This window comes from Magallana gigas, chromosome 3 (assembly GCF_963853765.1).
Source record: "Magallana gigas chromosome 3, xbMagGiga1.1, whole genome shotgun sequence".
NCBI lineage: Eukaryota > Metazoa > Mollusca > Bivalvia > Ostreida > Ostreidae > Magallana > Magallana gigas.
This window is the reverse complement of record NC_088855.1, coordinates 603,912-624,340: the sequence shown is the minus strand read 5'-3', so window position 1 is coordinate 624,340 and position 20,429 is coordinate 603,912. Positions and strand designations below refer to the sequence as shown.

The window sequence follows — 20,429 nt, the reverse complement described above, 5'->3', positions numbered from 1 at the left end:
ATCACGTGATAGCTCGTGCGACCTCTAAAGATGTACGGAGACAGCCGATGGTTGAACGAGACTATATTGAACTTTGGTGTAGGAATACATACGACTGCAAAAAACTTCTAAACTGTTCGTACAATTTAAAATCTGATTATTTCTTAGGTATTTATAAATAAGTTTCCTTTTTTTTTTAAAATGCTTCAGCGTACATTACATCGAATTTATCGATTATTTTCAAGAACTAACTCTTGTTAGCGGTGGTGATTTGTGCTTAGGTCCAAACACTGTTTCAGTTTCGGTTTGCCGGAGTAAATGCATAGGAGAGTTGATTAAAATCAACTCCCAAAAATGAATTACAAGAAATGACTTTGTAGCGGTTAACTGATAACCAATGTTGTGAGAAAATAGTATACTCTGGTAGCATGAAGCACCATTTACAAGTTGTAGCATAATTATGATATTTTCAAAATGTGCGCCGATAACAAAATTTCAGTTGCTGTGCATCGATTTATGAGATCAGAAATTGACAAAGCAGATTTTTTTTGTAAAATCATCGATCATGATGATTGGGAAGTTACCGTAGAATTTTCGGAGTTTGTTAATTTTATGTTAGGACCATTCACAGTAGACAGATTTGTAAATTTCAAAAATCGTAAATAGGTTAGACACAACTCAAAAATTCTGGAATCCTGAATCAAAGGTGTAAACTGTTTTACGAAAAATTGTGTGGGGAAGAATAATTGGTTTGTTCCTCTCATTCCTTTAATAGTATTTTCCATAAAGCATATACTAAAACCTGTCATCAAAAAAGGTCCTATTACCCAGAACATTTGAGGGCCATGGTTTCTAAATTTCGGAAAGGACAATTTGTATATTTTAAGAACGTTGTGTATGTGCTGTTTAGGTTTTGCTGGGTTCCTGAGATTCTCAGAAATAGTACATATTCGTTATTCAGATATCTGTTAACAAGATATCTGTGTGGAAATTAAAATTGTTAAAAGTAAGACAGAAGTGTGTAAAAGTGGTCAAAAAGGTTGCCCGTTCCCTAGTCAGGTGACAATAATATTCATCGTACGGACTATGAGTGACCGTGAAAGTTATTGTGTACTAGTAAAGCCATTCAAAGACTTTTTTGTGCAGTCATATAAGTCCCAACCACCAATCAGAAAAACTTTTATATTCCGACTTAAACATTAGCATACACGTACAGTCCTTCAAAACTCTGAAATCAGTCTCCGAATGCTTTGTCCTTGTTCATCAGGACACGTATTTCTGAGTCGTAGGGCGGTCTCTCCTGTGTCTTCTTATAACTGTCCAGTTCTTGTTCTGAGTTAAGACTTGTCTTACAGAGTCTCTCCACCATCACTGCTCCCAAGACGGTTGTTGTAGCGTTACTTGTGGTGCGGATCCGATCGCTAAAAGGAAGTTAAAAAGTATCAGAATGAATGAAAACTTACCGAAAAAAAATAAATATCAGTCATTAAACATTATCATCACATGGTAAAAACTTTTCGAAAAAAAAGACTGAAAAGAGTTGACCCTACTTTCTTTATCTATCAATATTCTCTTTTCATAACAGACTGATCATGCTTTGCGAAAAAAATCAACAAAATTGGTTGAACGTGGATGTCTTTAGAGGAGAGAACTACTAGATAAGCAACCACGCTGGCACGCAGGGGACGGGGCGTGGCCAGGGAAAGAGATAGAGCTGTAAAGAAGACGTAACTTACTTGTACCACTCTAGCGCCATGAGTAGACCCACGTTGTGAACTTGGATGTCTATAGAGGAGAGAACCACTAGAACAGAGACGATACTTGAGCTGGGAACGGGAGGCACCGCCAAAGCTCCAGCTGTAGAGAGTAGGCTGAAAAAGATGTGTTCTCTCTCCAAATGAACATAATGAGAGTCGAAGTTGTTAAATGGTGGAATAAAGGCTTTACAAGTCAGAAAATATATTGTCGCATGATTTGTACAAGCGATATGCAATACTGTTATGTAATATTTTATAGTTGTTAAGTTCTGCAATGGTTGATTCCTTGATTCATAACATATTCCAAATAATTAATTCTTTACCACTTTAGGACGTGAGAATGATTTAAACTTACCCAATGATGACCACTCGTGACGCATTCATGTTCATTCCCTCCAGTTGTGCCAAGAAGAGAGCGGAGAGACATATGAAAATACAGCTCCCACATTTCTCTATTGACACAGCCACAGGAACGAAAAAGTTCGAGATCCTTCTGTCAACATGAAGATTTTCATCCAAGGTTTTTAACATGTCCGGTAATCCTACAGCCCTTCAACAGTCAACAAATGATATAATTATGAATAATAAAGTTCGTGATTTTTGTCAAACTAAACTGTCTATTTCATTTCAATAGAAAAATGTTATGCATTATCACTTAAAAAAAACAACATGTGCATTTTTGTTAACCGACGACATACTGAATGGAAAATGTGATGTACTGTAGACTCTTTATTTTACGGAAGTATTTATTTCTGCATTTCTACTATATTGCATCAACTTGCGAGAATATAAAACCGCGAACGTTGAATTTTTTTCATCATAGTTTCATTTAGTTTGCATTCCTCAAAAAAAGATAAACAAGTCTTAAAAATTCGCCAGATGTGCATCTCGTGATTTTAAGCAGATATTAGTTTCTTTAATTAGGAATCTACAACATTTTTATATGGGTAAAATTATCATTATCTCACACGCTAGCAGGTCCAAACACTGATAAACACGGTCGCAAGCAGTAGCCCATAAAATGCAGTGGATTCTTTCTGGTGGTGATGAAGTATGCGAGTGGAATAAGAACCAGTTGATGGAAAGCGATGCCGACGGAGTGTGCTAGAACAAACATCCCCATACTGGTGAACACACTCTCAATGTCGGAAACTTTCAGTAAGGCTGTGGTAATAAGGCTTGCCACCCCAACAGGAGTCAACCTAACAATAAATCAAATCACGGACGTTTATGACAGTCGAAAAAGAAACTAAAAGTTGACAACAAATCCTAACAATCGAAAAAGAAAATGAAATTTCTGACAGTCGAAAAGAAAGTAAGTAAATTTGTCTGGCAGTTTATATAAGAGCTAAAACTTCTTACATTCATTTCATGCATATCTTTTACAATTGCATGATATGGTATGCGATTTTAATGATATGCTATGAGATTTCAATGCAATGCTATGAGATTTGTATGGTATGCCAGGAGAAATGGAAATAAAGGGCCTAATGATATGGTTAGCTATGCTATGTTATGAGATTTGAACAAAAACGCCTCCATACACAGAAGAGTTCCATATATTTCGATGTAAAATGATAAGATGTCAACGTTTACTACTATTCTGCAATGTGAACATTAAATCTTTAAAATTAAAACATTTAAAACCGAGTTAAAATCATGTTGTATGCTATGCTATAGTATGCTATGACGAATGAGATTCTATGAGATTGTATGCTATGGTATGAGATTCCAATGCTATGGTATGAGATTTAAATGCTATGCAATGGTGTATGTTGTAAATGATATGCTTGAACTGACTGTACAGTTGATAAAGAATCTAAAATGTCTGACAGTCGATAAAGAAACTGAAATTTCCTACAGTTTATAAAGAAGCTGCATTCCTGACAATTGATCAAGTAGCTGAGCTTTCTGACAGCTTTTAAAGAAGCTGACCTTTCTGACAGTTTATAAAGAGGCTGACATTTCTGCAAGTTGATGAAGTTGTTGATATCTCCGACAATTCATTTTTAAATAGCTCATTTTTTAGCCACGAGTTTCGAGCACTAGGTCAAGAAAACTCACCATATAATCCAGTTCAAAAGACGAATCAATATGACCGCTATAGTGTCGAAGAACGTGATGAAAGGTTCAGCTCTGTCCTCTAGGTTACTGGCCGTGACACCAAACATCAGGCACGCAACGATTAGACCTTACAACCAGAAAGAGACGACTACACATGAGACTATTTAAAGCCGGGTACACCATTTTATGATTTTCAGTGGCTTTTAATTACGTTAAGATAAAACAATGATAGAATTTCTTCTAAATGTCGTAACACAATAATACATTGTTTTCCAAACGAATCCAACGCATCAAATTGGAAAAGTAATGACTCAAATCAAAGTTGTAGACAGAACACCAATGTCTGCAAAAGGCATTGCGGCAACGCACTTGGGAAAATTATGCACTTGTAAACTGCAACAGTGCGTTTCATATCATACAAAACATCATTAAATGTTTATTTAAGCGTATTCTAATTATGATAATACCGTTTGTCAGATTCTGTTGTTTTGGGTTAGTTTTGTAACTGCAAGTATGATGTGCACTGTCCTGTTATATGGGCATACTTTTTACTATCCTTACATTACATGTTTTCCTTTTTCTTGCTGAGTGAGTTCAGATTGAATTAAGACTTTCTAGATGCCATCAAATGTTGGGAATTAAAAAAAATTCTGTTTGGGCAAAGTTTTTATGCAACATATAAAGAAAATATAATAAATTTGCGGGCAGTTCGACTTTTGAACTTTGATTTAGAATTGAAACATTCGTTTTTCTTACCCAAGATGTTTAGTCCACTTGTAGATGATAACACTTTCTGAACTTCAGTAATAGTAATATTTGTTCCATTTAACGCCACAGTGCGAGAAACTTGCAAGTATTTTGTTTGTGTCTGAAAAGTAGTTCATGATGATAATAATAAAGAAAATATATATCTTATAAAGTAATTATTTGAGTAACTTCTATTGAAGCATATGTTGTTTAATATAGACTTGTCTTTAATTTGATAAAAATGTTTTTTTTATATAGTGAGGGTAAATTGTATTATTGTATAAAAGTAAGTAAGCTGTATAGGGTTTTAAGGCCAAACGGTTATTTCTCAGGGTTATTGAGAGACCATAAATTGATGTGGATGATCAAATGTTACACAGAAATAGAGTTTAAAAAGATTTTTTGAACTAAATGATTAAGTTTCGATTGGTTTTTTATTAAAACTTTCTTGTGTAACATAGTTGACATAGATAGGTACAAATGCATTAGATTTTTTTGTCTATAGAATATGATTTCTATTGTAGATTCCTATTTAAACACGAGGAATTAATATCCGCGTAAAATCGCGAGGAGCACCCCTCGCGAATTTTAAAATCTCGCCATTATTTTTTTTGAGTTGAGAACTATGAGAAGTTAGGATAAAAGTTCCGCGTTCGCGATTTTATATTCTCGCGATTTGATACAAAACAGCGGGATCGCGGAATTAAGTACTCGCGTAATATAAGGAATTTACAGTATTGTTGTAAAACTGGTCAGTATATAGTTTGAGTTAAAAAAAAAAAACTTAGTTAATAAAGTTAAATTTTTGCATTGATTTTTTGCATGCTGATTTTTGAAATGGTTTTGACATTGTAAAGTTAGTGAGGTACTTTACTTAGTCAAAGTTGTACGTTATACATTGTTCAAAGAAGCAATTTGCCGAATGTTCCTTATTTGAGCTGAAACATTGATCATACTGTATGAAAATATCAAAATATTATTATGTTTCTCTATTGTTGCGACTCCTTTATATTCAACCATGTTATAAAGATAAATATAAAGACAATCCTGTTGACAATGACACCAAATAAATAGAATTTTAAAAATAATAAATATCGAACCGACCAACTATAAAAGCATGCTATAAAGCTATCACTTGACCATGACAATCTTCTTTAGTTTAAACATGGGTTTAATATTGGATTGAAAACGATTGTTTTTACAAATCGTAAATGTAATTATAACACATATTATGGTAAAAATTACAATTATGTAACTAAGTTAAGCTAATGCAAACAATGGTTCAAGAAACTGTAGTTATTACATGCAGTAATACAGAAAATGGTTAATGTCTAAAGCTGTACACATTTTATTCTTTTGATAAAGTGTCCTCTACAAAATTCTGAATTCGTCTGTACATGACTCATACATATTTTGATAGAATAAATATTTTTGCAAAGGACAATAAGATGAGAGATATTACCGCAGGTTCCAAATACATCAGGCACGTAGCAACCGGGGGAGGGGGGGGGCACTTTTTTCGCAACAAAGATTTTTCTTAAATTTACATATAAAAGTTATTTATCAAGTAGTTGCCCACTCCCTCCCACTGTTTTGAGACCAATTGAAAAGTCGAGAAATAAAAATAAGAAAATGAATTGAAGTTATAGGTGTACTTTGCTATTAGGATTTTCGCGATTTTGGGAAGTCGCCTTTTTTTGCTTGTCAAGATTTTTTGATGGGTCTGCCCCCCCCCCCCCCCCCCCCTTTCCCTACTTTCCAAAACGATGCTACTTGCCTGTATTTTAACAATATCTCTGTCTTTAATAAGCATGCAAGGTTTCTAGGTAAAAAAAAAAAACTTGATAAAAATACCTTTTGAAAACAGGCAGTGACGACATTGTCCGGGAAAAAATTCCTGAAAGTAAAGTTCTCATTAGACAAAACCAGGTGTTCAAGCCAGGTGTAAAAGATCCAACTCCTTCCTACCTGATCATGTCGGCAAACATGTCTGTGGTTTCTATGTTTCTCTTTACTGTGTAGCTGTTTGTGGAGGCAGAAAGATCTACATCTTTCCCTAGAAAATAATGTTTTTTATATTCATTAAAAACAGAATCCTACTCAAGTTTAATTATAGAACAAAATACTCATCAGTCGTTTGGCAATGTTTTGATTCATATATTAAATGAAAATTGTATTAAAATTTAAAAAAATTTCAATGTAGTGTTTTAAGGTATTCTACTCATATAGTTTCAGACTCAATTTACTTGGACATAATTGACATGTTTAAGTATGTAAGAGCAGAATGTGTCTTAATAAACGACCTTTACCTCTTCTAAAAAGAGTCCCCCCCCCCTTTTTTTTTTTGCTTTTAATCTATAAAAACCAATTCTAAAAAGATCTATCCGGTATTGAATTTGCTTCATTAGTTTTTTTCTTTTTCTAAAGATTAAACACATTTTTCCACTAGAGCATTTATAAACATTCTTAGTAATTGTTTTTTCATTTCAAAAATTTGCTTGTCTCTATAGACATTAATGCAATCTTCGTTAATCAATTACCACTAAGGCAATATATCAGAATATTTGATACATGATGGATATTCAATGCAGTCTTCGTTAATCAATTACTACTTAGGTAATATATCATAATATTTCAAACATGATTCAAGGTTCGAAAACATTGCCCTGATATAAAACAGATATTAAAAAGATGTTTATGTTATAGCTTTTCAGTTATCTTGTTAGTGTTTTATTTATTTATTTATTTATTTATTCATTCATTCTAATCTATTGACTCTTTAACGTTTTGCAATATTTCTTAGGAATCATAAAATAGAAAATTAGCACAATGTACTCTTTTTCACATCAGGTTGAATGCTAGGTCAATTACCTGGCTGGAAGACAAGGAAGAGAATGATAGCAATGACAGCTCCTATAGCAACAGTCACCAGGATGTAGCAGAAACTGACGGCGCCAAGACGTCCGTTGGTTCTAGCGTTCATGGAGGCTGTTCCTATGACAATCATATAACGAAATCCTAATAAAATGTATTATAAAAATAGGGATTTTCATACAAAATACAAATTGGTCAGAATTCTGGTCAAATTCTATTTTTCTATTTTTATCATTCACAATGCTTTAGGAATGCATTTCCAATGACCAAATGAAATTAGAGAGTCTGTAGTGAAGTTAAAAGCAAGATACAGGGCTCAAAATTTTTTGTCATGTAAACAAGGCTCGTATTTTGTTTTTGTTTACATTGGTTCAATATACCAGTAAAAATTCTTTTTCAAGCTGATTTTTCCATCTTCGTATTCATTTTAAACATACATAAACAGATCTTAACGCTTGACACATTCGTTTTCGGTCTAAAACTGGAGTTTTGACTTCAAAGTTCAAAATCTAAACAAAAGCTTTGTTTACATAGCAAAGAATTGTAAGCTCTGTAACTCGCTTATAACGCAACGAATGTCACTTAAATTTGGTTGCCTATTAAAAAAGCCTTATTGAACCATTGTAAACATTAAAACATTAAAATTGGGGAAATAATTTTTGACCAAAATCGTGACCATGCCCCTTTAAAGCAAACATCAAGCAATAGATGAGGTCATTATATCTGATATACTCTATTTATCTGTGATTAAGACATATGTTCTCTACTTACCTGTGATTTAGACATATGTTCTCTATTTACCTGTGATTCAGACACGTGTGCTACATACCTGTGATTTAGACATATGTTCTCTACTTACCTGTAATTTAGACATATGTTCTCTACTTACCTGTGATTTAGGCACGTGTTTTACTTACCTGTGATTTAGACATATGTTCTCTACTTACCTGTGATTTAGACATATGTTCTCTACTTACCTGTGATTCAGACACATGTTCTACATACCTGTGATTTAGACATATTTTCTCTACTTACCTGTGATTTAGACATATGTTCTCTACTTACCTGTGATTTAGGCACGTGTTTTACTTACCTGTGATTTAGACACGTGTTCTCTACTTACCTTTGATTTAGGCACGTGTTCACTACTTACCTGTGATTTAGGCACGTGTTTTACTTACCTGTGATGTAGACACGTGTTCTACTTACCTGTGATTTAGACACGTGTGATCTTCTTACCTGTGATAATGCTGGCCACAATAAGAGGTAGAATCAGCATCTTCAGGAGACGCATGAAAATCTCCCCGGGAAGACCTGTGTAAGAAACAACTTAATGGTGCTCATCAGTGTTCATCATCCTTAAAATTTTTATGTCTATAAGTAAATTGCGTAATATATGAAACTGATTCTGAATCCTTTGATTTGATTATGAAATTTTGTTCATATAGCAGCATATGTGTTTGCCAAACCCAAAGCGCAAGTTGCATTGAACGCATAAAGATACAGGGGAGAATTTCAAAAGAATACCCAGTTCATGTAAAGAAAAAATTTCATGTTCTTTTACTTTTTGGTTTAAAATAAAATTGCTGCTGGTAAGTATAATTTTTTTTAACAAAATAACCAAAAAAAATGTCCTATATTATTAGTAAGTCTCAATTATCAACTTCTTGTTAAAGGGGCATGGTCACAATTTTTTCTGACTTTAATGTTTACTCTGCTTCAGTGAGGCATTTTTAATAAGCAATCAAATTTGGAAGTCTTTCGTAAAGTTATAAACGAGTTACATAGCCTACAATTATTTGCAATGTAAACAAAGCGTTTGTTTACATTTTGGATGTTAAAGTGAAAATTCCAGTTTTAGACCTAAATTGAATGTGCTAAATGTTAGGAAATATTTACTTATGCTTAAAATTAATAGGAAGATAGACAAATTAGCTAGAAAAGGATTCTGAAATATTGAATATATGTAAACAAAAACAGAGCACGAGCATTGTTTACATGACAAAGAATTGTGAGCTCTTGCTTTTAACTCTACAATTTGTTCTCAAATTCCATTTGATCATTAGAAATGCATTCCTAAAACATTGTAAATAATAAAAACCGAAAAATAGAATTTGAACAAAATCGTGACCATGCCCCTTTAAAACAGGGTGACAGGGTTTACACGTCAACACAGTATGCTTTTTTCGTTTGCACGGTTCCAAAGTTCGAGTTCTGTTCTTCATGCATTTAATCGTAATCTAGAGCAATTAAAACCTTGTGTTCATGTTAAATATTAATCAATAGATAATGGCACTGTATGTCTCTATCAATTTACATCTTTGCAATTGACAGTGTGACTGGAAAGAGTATGTTTTTAGATTTACTGTGTGGTGGTTCAGAAAACGCTAAAAGCTCTAAAACTGTTTAGTTTTGCGAACAATTAACTAAAAGTTCATGAAAGTTTTCATTGCGTAGTTAGTACATACCAATCCATGTCAGGGCATCACTGGACGGTTCTACAGATCTCAGTCCAAAACCAAAGGCAAAGCCCACCACCACACCAATTAACACACTGATAATTAGCGCGTTACGGGACAGAAATCCGAAACACTTGGATCGGTGGTCATTCATTTTCCGTCAACTCTGCTGTTCTATGCAGAAAGAACTATGCGGCCCCTGTAGCTTTACTGTATGGTTGTTGTATATATACGGAATATACATTTAAAAATTAGAAATCGTTTCACTCGGCAGACTTTCATTAATGAACAATTTCCATATCCTTAACTAGTTTTGGCTCGCCAACATTTAAAACTCATTGCACCACGCTATTTGATAGACTACTACATCTTTTGTGAACAAAATTAACGTTTCAAGTTTTCAAACATTCCTAATCAAAAATCGCTTGTTTTAATTTAAGAATACAGAATCATTCTTTGAGCATTATATAAAATGGTCACTATAGTCAGGGTTAGCTGCAGATCTGTAGCTCCCGGTCTGAAAAAATTCGGATGGACGACCTTATCTAAGGGTCTTATGAAAGGTTTGATCACGCACCGACCGTAAATTTTATTACCTCATAATATCCAAACAATGATTCCTTATTACCAATATTGTTCTAATTTTCAGCAATTGTACGATTAAATATACTAAATAATTGATATCTTTAATTATATTATTTTATTTCGTATAATTTTTACCAGCAAATTAACGTTTTACATAACGCGATGTAAAATAAAATCTGGAAACTTCGATCAAACTTTAAAAACGATCCTGAAATGAAATTTAAGATGGTTAAACACAGAAAAATGTGACAATTTTAAAGCTTGTTAACGGGGAATTCTCATTGTAGCTTAACACTGCTTACCTGAAACAAAATTGATTTGACGTTAACATTAATAGCAAGAAATTTTCTTGAAAACTGCAATTTCCGATTTTTGTTTCTCAGAGACATAATTTTACAAATCTAACTAAAATTTAAGAACGGTGTGTTAAATTTTCCCCATTTTTTCAGTCTAGTTCTGTCGAGTGGTTACGCAGGTTAGTCAAATACTGAACTTTCCGTTTACGTTCGAATCCCGGAATACTAGTAGTTGGTATCTTTTTTTATATAATTCTGTTTTCATTGCTTAAAAAGATATTGGTATATAAAATATTTGCAAAAATATTAATGTCGTAATAAAGTTAATGAAACACTTGTCAATTGGATTTGGAACCATGTTTACTTAATTTTTGGACGTAACTTCTGTGTAAAGTCCAAACTATAACATGAATTTTAAACATCTTCTACTTAACGAGCGACTTCTTAACAACGAAGACATCCATCAGGAAAATTGTGCATTTTGTTAATATAAGAAAAGTATGCCGTATTAAAGATACATGTGTAGGTATTTAGAGCAAAAGGTCATACAAAACAGGATGAATCAGCGATTCATGTGTAAACTCATTTCCAGTCTCCATCACTACTATAATGAAGTCACTATCATCCCTTTAAATCAATGCGATTTAAATGCATCGAAACATTAAATGTATACGTACCTACTTAAAACGTAGAGGTTTTTGTTCACGGATGATGATTTACAATTACAAATGGATGGGTGAACTTCTATTAGAGCTTTGTTGTCATGCTAATTTTACAATTAGTGGGAAAATTGCCATTTTCAGACATCTAAAAAAGAACTGCCCCAAAAATACCTAGTTTCTCAATGTTAAAATGCAAGAGAAACGAAGTTTAAACAGCATGGTATTATTGAAAGTTGATTTTAATACGGCTAATTGAATCTTCAAGTTAGTCATACAACGGCAACTGAATTAAACCATCCAATAATTAAAATGCCTTGGCGACTGAGAGCAGTGCACGGTGGCAGTGAAGCATACAAAGTCAATTCTCCATCTAACATCAGTATGCATGTGTAGTTATGTCTAGTCAAAGAAATGATTTTGAACTGTCCACTAACTATCAAAACAGTGATTGCCTAATCTTCTGCAATGTTAACTATGTCAACTCCAACATGTTTTTGGATTTCTCTTCAGAAATTAGATTGATACACATTTTCTTTAAGATTAAATAACATATACAATGTATGTTTAATTTAATCAAGAAGCATTCTGGAAATTCACATAATACCACTCAAATGTTTGGCACTGAGAGCAGACTCTACTCCTAACAAACTGAGCCTGGAGAATGTCTGCCTGTGTGTTAACTAGTACAGTTCATCCCTGGGCTCTCCATAAGCATCATTTCTTTTTTCACCTCCATTTCGCAGCTCATTATAATATGTTGCATAGACCTTGGTGCACATAAATTAAAAAATCAACCACAGATTTACGATTAAGGTACCAATTCTTTGCATTGAGAAATCCCTGGCTAGGTTTATGACACATAACTATGTTGTCTGGTTATGAAAAAGTTCTTAGTAAATTATCACAGAATCTGAATAATTTGCATCACATCATTGTCCAGAGTAATTCTGGAAGACCAGGTGTAGATCCTCAGGGGTGGTGTTATAGTGGGACAGATTGGAGACCACTGGGGCCAGGTCCCCCTCACACCAGCGCTGAGCAGTGTGTATGTCTGTCCGTGTCATTCCACACTCCACCGCATGGTCTAGGAGAAGAGAGGCTGAAAGACAGGGAAGAGTGAGAATGACCTGAATTGCCTCATTGACACCCGATATCTTAGGAGATAAATGTCTCCTCTATTTATGATTTGATTAACAGCACTTCCTAGACCAAAGAACTAATAATGAGTCCATCAACATGTTATCAAACAAAGAAGCTTCTCTTTGCATATTGATCCCATTATAGGCTTAACCTTTTATTTGGTGCTCAGACTGAAGACTTTCTTATGTTTATCCTGATCACTGAATAAACCTTAACTTTCACATATGCTCACACTGAACACTTACCCAAATATATCTTTGTTAGACTGAATCTTGCCCAGATATTTCTGGGTTAATCTGTTGACTTGCACAATCAGATCATGATACTGTAGATTCCTAATTAAACGCGAGGAATTATTATCTGTCTAAAATCGCAAAAAGCACCCCTCACAGATTTTAAAATCTTGCTTTTATTTGCTGAGTGTTGAGAATTAGAATAGATTAGGATCAAAGTTTCGCATTCGCAATTTCATATTCTCTCGTTTTGAAAACAGCAGGATTGCAGAATTAAGTACTTGCATAAAATAAGGAATCTACAGTAAGAGTGTTGACTTACCTGCTTAGAATATAGACTTTCTTATTCATATCAAAACTGGACAAAAATCAAAACTAGACAAAAAAGTCATTGTTACATTTTTTGATAACCTATTCACAGTATAGTTAGATTTAAGACCTTCCAATATATAATTATTTTATATCATAGAAACACTTTAGACCTATCCATGTATATAATGGATACACTTTAGACCTATGAATGTATATCATGGATACACTTAAGACCTATGCATGTATATCATGGATACACTTTAGACCTACCCATGTATATCATTGATACACTTTAGACCTACCCATGTTTATCATAGATACACTTTAGACCCACCCATGTATATCATGGATACACTTTAGACCTATCCATGTATATAATGGATACACTTTAGACCTATCCATGTATATAATGGATACACTTTAGACCTATCCATATACATCAATGATACACTTTAGACCTACCAATGTATATCATGGACATACTTTAGACTTACCTATATATATCATGAATAAACTTTAGACCTACCAATGTATATAATGGATACACTTTAGACCTATGAATGTATATCATGGATACACTTAAGACCTATGCATGTATATCATGGATACACTTTAGACCTACCCATATACATCAATGATACACTTAAGACCTACCTGTGTATATAATGGATACACTTTAGACCCACCCATGTATATCATGGACATACTTTAGACCTATCCATGTATATAATGGATACACTTTAGACCTATCCATATACATCAATGATACACTTTAGACCTACCAATGTATATCATGGACATACTTTAGACTTACCTATATATATCATGAATAAACTTTAGACCTACCAATGTATATAATGGATACACTTTAGACCTACCAATGTTTATAATGGATACACTTTAGACCTACCAATGTATAGCATAGATACACTTTAGACCAACCCATGTATATCATGGATACACTTTAGACCTACCAATGTATATCATGGACATACTTTAGACTTACCTATATATATCATGAATAAACTTTAGACCTATGCATGTATATCATGGATACACTTTAGACCTATGCATGTATATCGTGGATACACTTTAGACCTATCCATATACATCAATGATACACTTTAAACCTACCAATGTATATCATGGACATACTTTAGACTTACCTATATATATCATGAATAAACTTTAGACCAACCCATGTATATCATGGATACACTTTAGACCTACCCATGTATAGCATTGATACACTTTAGACCTACCCATGTATATCATAGATACACTTTAGACCAACCCATGTATATCATGGATACACTTTAGACCTACCCATATCTATATCATTGATACACTTTAGACCTACCAATGTATATCATGGACATACTTTAGACTTACCCATGTATATCGTGGAGACACTTTAGACCTACCCATGTTTATCATGGACATACTTTAGACTTACCCATGTATATCATGGACATACTTTAGACTTACCTATATATATCATGAATAAACTTTAGACCTATGCATGTATATCATGGATACACTTTACACCTATCCATATTTATATCATTGATACACTTAAGACCTACCACTATATCATGGATACACTTTAGACCTATGCATGTATATCATGGATACACTTTAGACCTATGCATGTATATCGTGGATACACTTTAGACCTATGCATGTATATCATGGATACACTTTAAACCTACCAATGTATATCATGGACATACTTTAGACTTACCTATATATATCATGGATACACTTTAGACCTATGCATGTATATCGTGGATACACTTCAGACCTATCCATGTATATCATGGATACACTTTAAACCTACCAATGTATATCATGGACATACTTTAGACTTACCTATATATATCATGGATACACTTTAGACCTATGCATGTATATCATGGATACACTTTAGACCTACCCATGTGTATCATGGATACACTTTAGACCTACCAATGTATATCATGAATACACTTTAGACCTACCCATGTATATCATAGATACACTTTAGACCTACCCATGTATATCATAGATACACTTTAGACCTACCCATGTATATCATGGATACACTTTAGACCTACCAATGTATATCATTTATACACTTTAAACCTATCCATATTTATATCATGGATACACTTTACACCTATCCATATCTATATCATTGATACACTTTAGACCTACCCATGTATATCATGGATATACTTAGACCTACCTATGTAAATTCTGGTCAGACTGTATGCCAGGTCTCGCGCGGCCACCTGTGCTTTGTCTGGATTGGTTTGGACAAAGTTCATGACCTTCAGGGTGGCCTCTTTCACTCTGTGACTGTGGTCCTTCATTTCCTGGGTCTGACTGGCCTTTTGGATTTTGGACATGACAGAGTGGTGGAGAGCGACCAGCACCTCCCCCTGTGTCTTTGTGATGGCCCTCAGTACATCCAGGGACAGAATGTTGGTGGTCCCCTCCCATATTGTTAAAACCTGAAATAGGAGTCAGACCAAAACTCGCTGCATTTAGATCTTAAAGATTACTATTCCTTCAGAGCAAGCAGACTGTAACTAGCTAGTGTGTACAATTTAAAATTCCATCTGAGATTTTAAATACAGAAGATATCATTCACTGCTGAGAATAACAAAAAAATAAATCAAATCCTGATATCAATATACACAGAGTTAAATGTTAATTATTACAAAATATCTTTCTTAATAATTTCTTCAAAAAAAACGGATGCATATATTTTCCAAGAGGCACACAGCTGAGATAAGACAAGGTCTATAAATGGTACAGAGACTAAACTCAGCAAGGATGATACTGAGACTGCATGGACTCAGTGAGGCTGACCTGTGAATCACGCAGCAATCCTGGGAGTCCAGTGTCCTCTATATAACCTTGACCTCCAAAACATTCCAGACCCTCAGACACAACAGACATAGCCTGAAGTATAAACAATGGTAGGTACAATTGTATGAAAAATGTTAATGATCAATAACCACTGATTAAAAATAATAATGACTCCATTTACTGCTGTTTACAATGCTGTGAAATACATAACTTAATGATGTAAAAGAAAATGATTACATGCAAATTGTGGTAAATGGCAGAATATGTAATAACATTGATGCCTAATAGTCAGAATATTTAGCAAATAAATTGATGTCCATCTTTTACCTGTTTTGCAGTGTATAGTTTAGCTAGGGGAGTAAGTAGTCTCAACAGAAGAGACTCTTGATCACTGGCTATTCCTGTATCCTCCCTCCCCAGCAACCTAGCCACCTCTAGCACCAGGATCGTGGCAGCCCGAGCTTCTACCTCCATGCGCGCCAGCGTCTGCATATGGAGGGGATAGTTCTTTAGGTAATCTCCAAACGCCTTTCTTCTGGTTGAGTAATCTCGAGCCATACTTAAAATTCTGAAACAAATATATCAGTTTATTAGTCTAGCCCAATAGAAGTCTTAAATTCATAAGGACAGCTCTGAATGGGGATATATGCATGTTTTTATTCCATGATTAAGTTATCGTTCCTGCTTTTATCCAATAAAACAATTTGTTTTGCCTCAGACTAGAATGTTTCGACGTCATTGGATGAATCGCGTCACATGATTGCCTTATAAATTTCTTTACACTGCAATTTATAGGGCAACATGGCAACCGTAACATTCTTTGAGCTGATTTTTTACACAAACGCTCAACCATACTTTTGATTTTTAAGCCCCAAAATATTTAGAGTGATCCCCCTTTGCCCGTGACGTAATATTATGATCCTACAATGGCATCCAGGTTTGCACAAACGACTGACAAAGAAGGTAAAAAATTAGAGAAATAATATAATTATGAATTTAATTGTTATATATTATTTTTTGTTTGTTTACATAATTATCAAACTTTAGGTCCTCGACAAAACAAAACACTTATTAGGTTTGTAACTGACTGTTTAAAGAAATTTGTGGTGTCGGTAAAGTCCATAGAACGCTCGGCTTCGCCTCGCCTTCTATGGACTTTAACAACCCTACAAATTTCTTTAAACAGTCAGTAACAAACCTAATAAGTAATAATACATGCATTATCCACACCTCTCCAATAAAACCAAGTAAATATCAATTAAATATCGTACACATACAGCTATGAATGCTATTTCCACTTAATGTATCATTAATAACTTGAGTCAAGCTACCTGACTATATATACACATGTACATCGACTTCCAATTTATTCTGACTGATAACATTAATGATTAATGTTGTTTATACAAGCAATCTATGGATTTCTAAAATTTTAACTTTTTACAATATGTTTTACTATATGCTTTGCATTCAATAAATGCAAAATACCTATCCTCCAGCCAATACCCTCACTCCTTTCCCAGAACCCAAAACAGTCCTGTGATTCTGCTGGGGTTGCAGGAGAGGATTGAACAACATACCTTCTCATTGCAGCTGCTGAAGACAAGGCGTTGTGAATGCGACTGATGGTCAGCATGTTGGATATCCCGGCTACTCCACGCCCCTTGTCCGATATCTGGAACAAAATCAACACTGATCTAATCCCATGACACACAAAATGACAAGAACTTTACATTTAAATGAGCAAAGGTGTTAAACTTTCTATAACTTTAGAATCATTTAAATTTTTTTCATTACTAGGCAGAATTTGTAGGTACATGTTTTGAATATGCTAATGTTTATGGAAGTATAAAAGGTAACCATGGAATCTATGAACTGTTATCTTTACCTCCTGGAAAATCTTATGATTTTACAGAATCACCACAGTGTTTGCAATAACCATTAAACATATACTGTACATTATTAATCATTCAAACACTGGTTACCCTGTAGGCTACAGCTCCATCCAAAAGTAATTCGGCAGTAGGTAACTGACGAGTTCCGAGTTTGTTCTTCATCTTCTGGACTTGAATGTTGTTCAGTTTCTTCTGCTCGTCAAAGACTTCTAAATAAAACAAGCTCAGTCCTTTGGTTCCCTACAGTAATCATGTCATTCATGATCAATAGTTTATTGTCAGCAAAGTACAGAAATTACAAGCAATCAATGAGATGATTATCATATTTCAGATAACATAAACCAATAACATCTTTTCTCTTGCAACCAACCCCCAAAACCTGTGAAAAATAGATAACAAGGAAATTCTGTCAGCATGAAATAAAATATCATTAAAGATTAGTGGGGGGGGATTGATGTAGTACAGTTAAACTAGGAAATAAAACACAGTAAAGGCAATTTCTCTCTCTCTCTCTCTCTCTCTCTCTCTCTCTCTTGAGATTTCTTCTTACCTCAATAACATTTTTATCTGGACCTTCAACCCTAGCTAATGTCAAGGTCATATTTGCATCTGTTGCTGAGGAGAACCACTTGTAACCATGGAGACGATAACTTCCATCACTCTGAGGCACCGCTACAGTCTCAGTACCTGAGGCTGAAATCATTTATACACTATAAAGATAAAATAGTTGGTCATTCTGCCTATAGTAAGATACACAAATCACGAAGTGAGTATAAAGCCATTGCAAATTCTCAGGACTTTCTGGCAGAGCATCTCAAATAGATAACACATGATGTCAAAATTTTAAACAAAATGAATTTGCTTTCAAATAAATTTATTAATTGTCTAAACAGCATTTAATGTATATTGGTCGTGTATTTTAGGATACAATATAAGCATAAAATTTGATACAGCTTATCTCAAATCTCAACAGATAATACAAAATTATTGCCCTATATTTACAAGGCATGTCATGTTTTATACTAAGGGAGGTCTATGTAATACATTCAAGATTGAATTTCCGCATGTCTGAAAGGCCCCTGACATTGTGATTTAGTAAAATGTGGTCACTAAGAGGTCAAAGGTCACACACACCCACGTCGGATCCTCCCCTTCGTTCTGTCATCCACTGCCCGGATGTCCAGAACTGTGCCGGATCACGGGATATCAGCCGCGGATACGCTCTCTCCTTTATCCAAGAGTAGGCTGAAGGCAGTTGCTAATGAAGCAAAAAAGTTGGTAACACTGCATGTTGCATCACACTTTAATCAATCATTGATTGGAAAATTATAAGTTATTTAGGGACATTTATTCTGACTAAATTGATTTTTAGTCAAACAAATTTAAAAGATATGTTAAAGTTAGACAGCTTTTTTATGTTCATTATTATCGCATGACAACATTTGTCACGTCATTTTATATTTTACTTGTTCAAATAAATATTACATTTATTACCATTCATTACAATATTACATTTATTAACATTCATTACAATATTACATTTATTAACATTCATTACAATATTAGGCAACAATATCCCCCGATTACCTTAATTACTCTAGCTGCTCCGTCGGTCATAGCTAGGGGACAGGAGTAAAGTCCTGATGATGGCGAATAGAGAAACAGTTTAATGACTTGGTAAAGCCGGCTAAAACATATTTAAACACAAATAAACAGGTTTTCTTAGAAGCAGAAGCTTTACTTATCATGCATAAAACACAAAATAACCCCCAAATTTACTGATTTTCATACTACAAGAAAGAAAATTTCCCTTTATACACATATATTTGGGGGAGCAGAGTTAGACACAGCTAGGTATAAATATTTTTGAGATATAAAGTACCTCCATTCTCCGTATTTTCCCTCGTAAGCATTGGCTATCAGCCCTTCCTCAGCTGAAATATCATGCTGCCGTTTCCATGCTGGGCTCGTGACGAGTTGGTCCACCCGATTTCCCCAGGCATCAAACTGCAATAACTGAGGCGGCTCTCTTTCACACTGAAGTCCAAGCTCGTAAACTTCTGTTGCGACTCGCTCCCCAAAACCAATCAAGTCAGTCTCAATGGGGGCAAGAATCTTTAAGAAACAAATAAAATTGGTTGATATAAAAAAATGAAGATGAGTTACACAGAAATGTTAAAATGATTTATTAAGAATCGATGACCTCATTAGATGATGACCAGATTGCAATAATATTCATTCTGTGAAATATTTAAATACACATTTAACCTCTTCAGGTATATATCTATGCACGTAGGATTGAAGCACTGCATCTCCAGTGTACTGGTTTTCAAGTTGGGGTGAACTTTGGAAAAAGGGTCCAATTTTAGCCGAGGAGAACTGTGCCTGCTTCCCTTCGCTCTTGTCTATTCTTTGTGTTGCATTTCTGAACTCTGGTTTCGTGCAATAATTCGATCTGTTTAGACTATTAACTGAAAATATTCGATTTATACAAGATACTCTGAACATAGTAATTTACAGTAACTCCTCACACTAAAAAAATATGTAAACACAACACCGGAAGTTCAATA

At 34.3% G+C, this 20,429-nt stretch overlaps 2 protein-coding genes across 3 annotated transcripts; both read right to left on the bottom strand.

The window, feature by feature from the left end:
* Positions 1-329: 329 nt before the first annotated feature.
* LOC105338488 (excitatory amino acid transporter) lies at positions 330-10,169 on the bottom strand. The gene is made up of 11 exons (XM_011443637.4): positions 9,890-10,169; positions 8,661-8,735; positions 7,419-7,541; positions 6,516-6,603; positions 6,402-6,444; positions 4,557-4,668; positions 3,801-3,927; positions 2,705-2,938; positions 2,092-2,286; positions 1,716-1,850; positions 330-1,400 (listed from the first exon to the last, which is right to left on the bottom strand). The coding sequence occupies exons 1-11, from the start codon at positions 10,032-10,034 to the stop codon at positions 1,214-1,216; spliced, it is 1,464 nt and encodes a 487-aa protein (XP_011441939.3). The 5' UTR covers positions 10,035-10,169; the 3' UTR covers positions 330-1,213.
* A 1,806-nt stretch (positions 10,170-11,975) lies between these two features.
* LOC105338489 (acyl-CoA dehydrogenase family member 11) lies at positions 11,976-20,427 on the bottom strand. Of its 2 annotated transcripts, XM_011443638.4 has the most exons (11): positions 20,128-20,427; positions 19,742-19,974; positions 19,447-19,546; positions 18,994-19,117; positions 18,410-18,552; positions 17,950-18,099; positions 17,545-17,639; positions 16,292-16,532; positions 15,965-16,057; positions 15,336-15,603; positions 11,976-12,522 (listed from the first exon to the last, which is right to left on the bottom strand). In XM_011443638.4, the coding sequence occupies exons 1-11, from the start codon at positions 20,365-20,367 to the stop codon at positions 12,353-12,355; spliced, it is 1,857 nt and encodes a 618-aa protein (XP_011441940.3). In that variant the 5' UTR covers positions 20,368-20,427; the 3' UTR covers positions 11,976-12,352. The 2 variants fall into 2 exon arrangements, with proteins under 2 accessions (XP_011441940.3, XP_065934020.1); XM_066077948.1 differs by lacking the exon at positions 20,128-20,427 and having other exon boundaries at positions 19,447-19,499; positions 19,742-19,924.
* Positions 20,428-20,429: the final 2 nt, after the last annotated feature.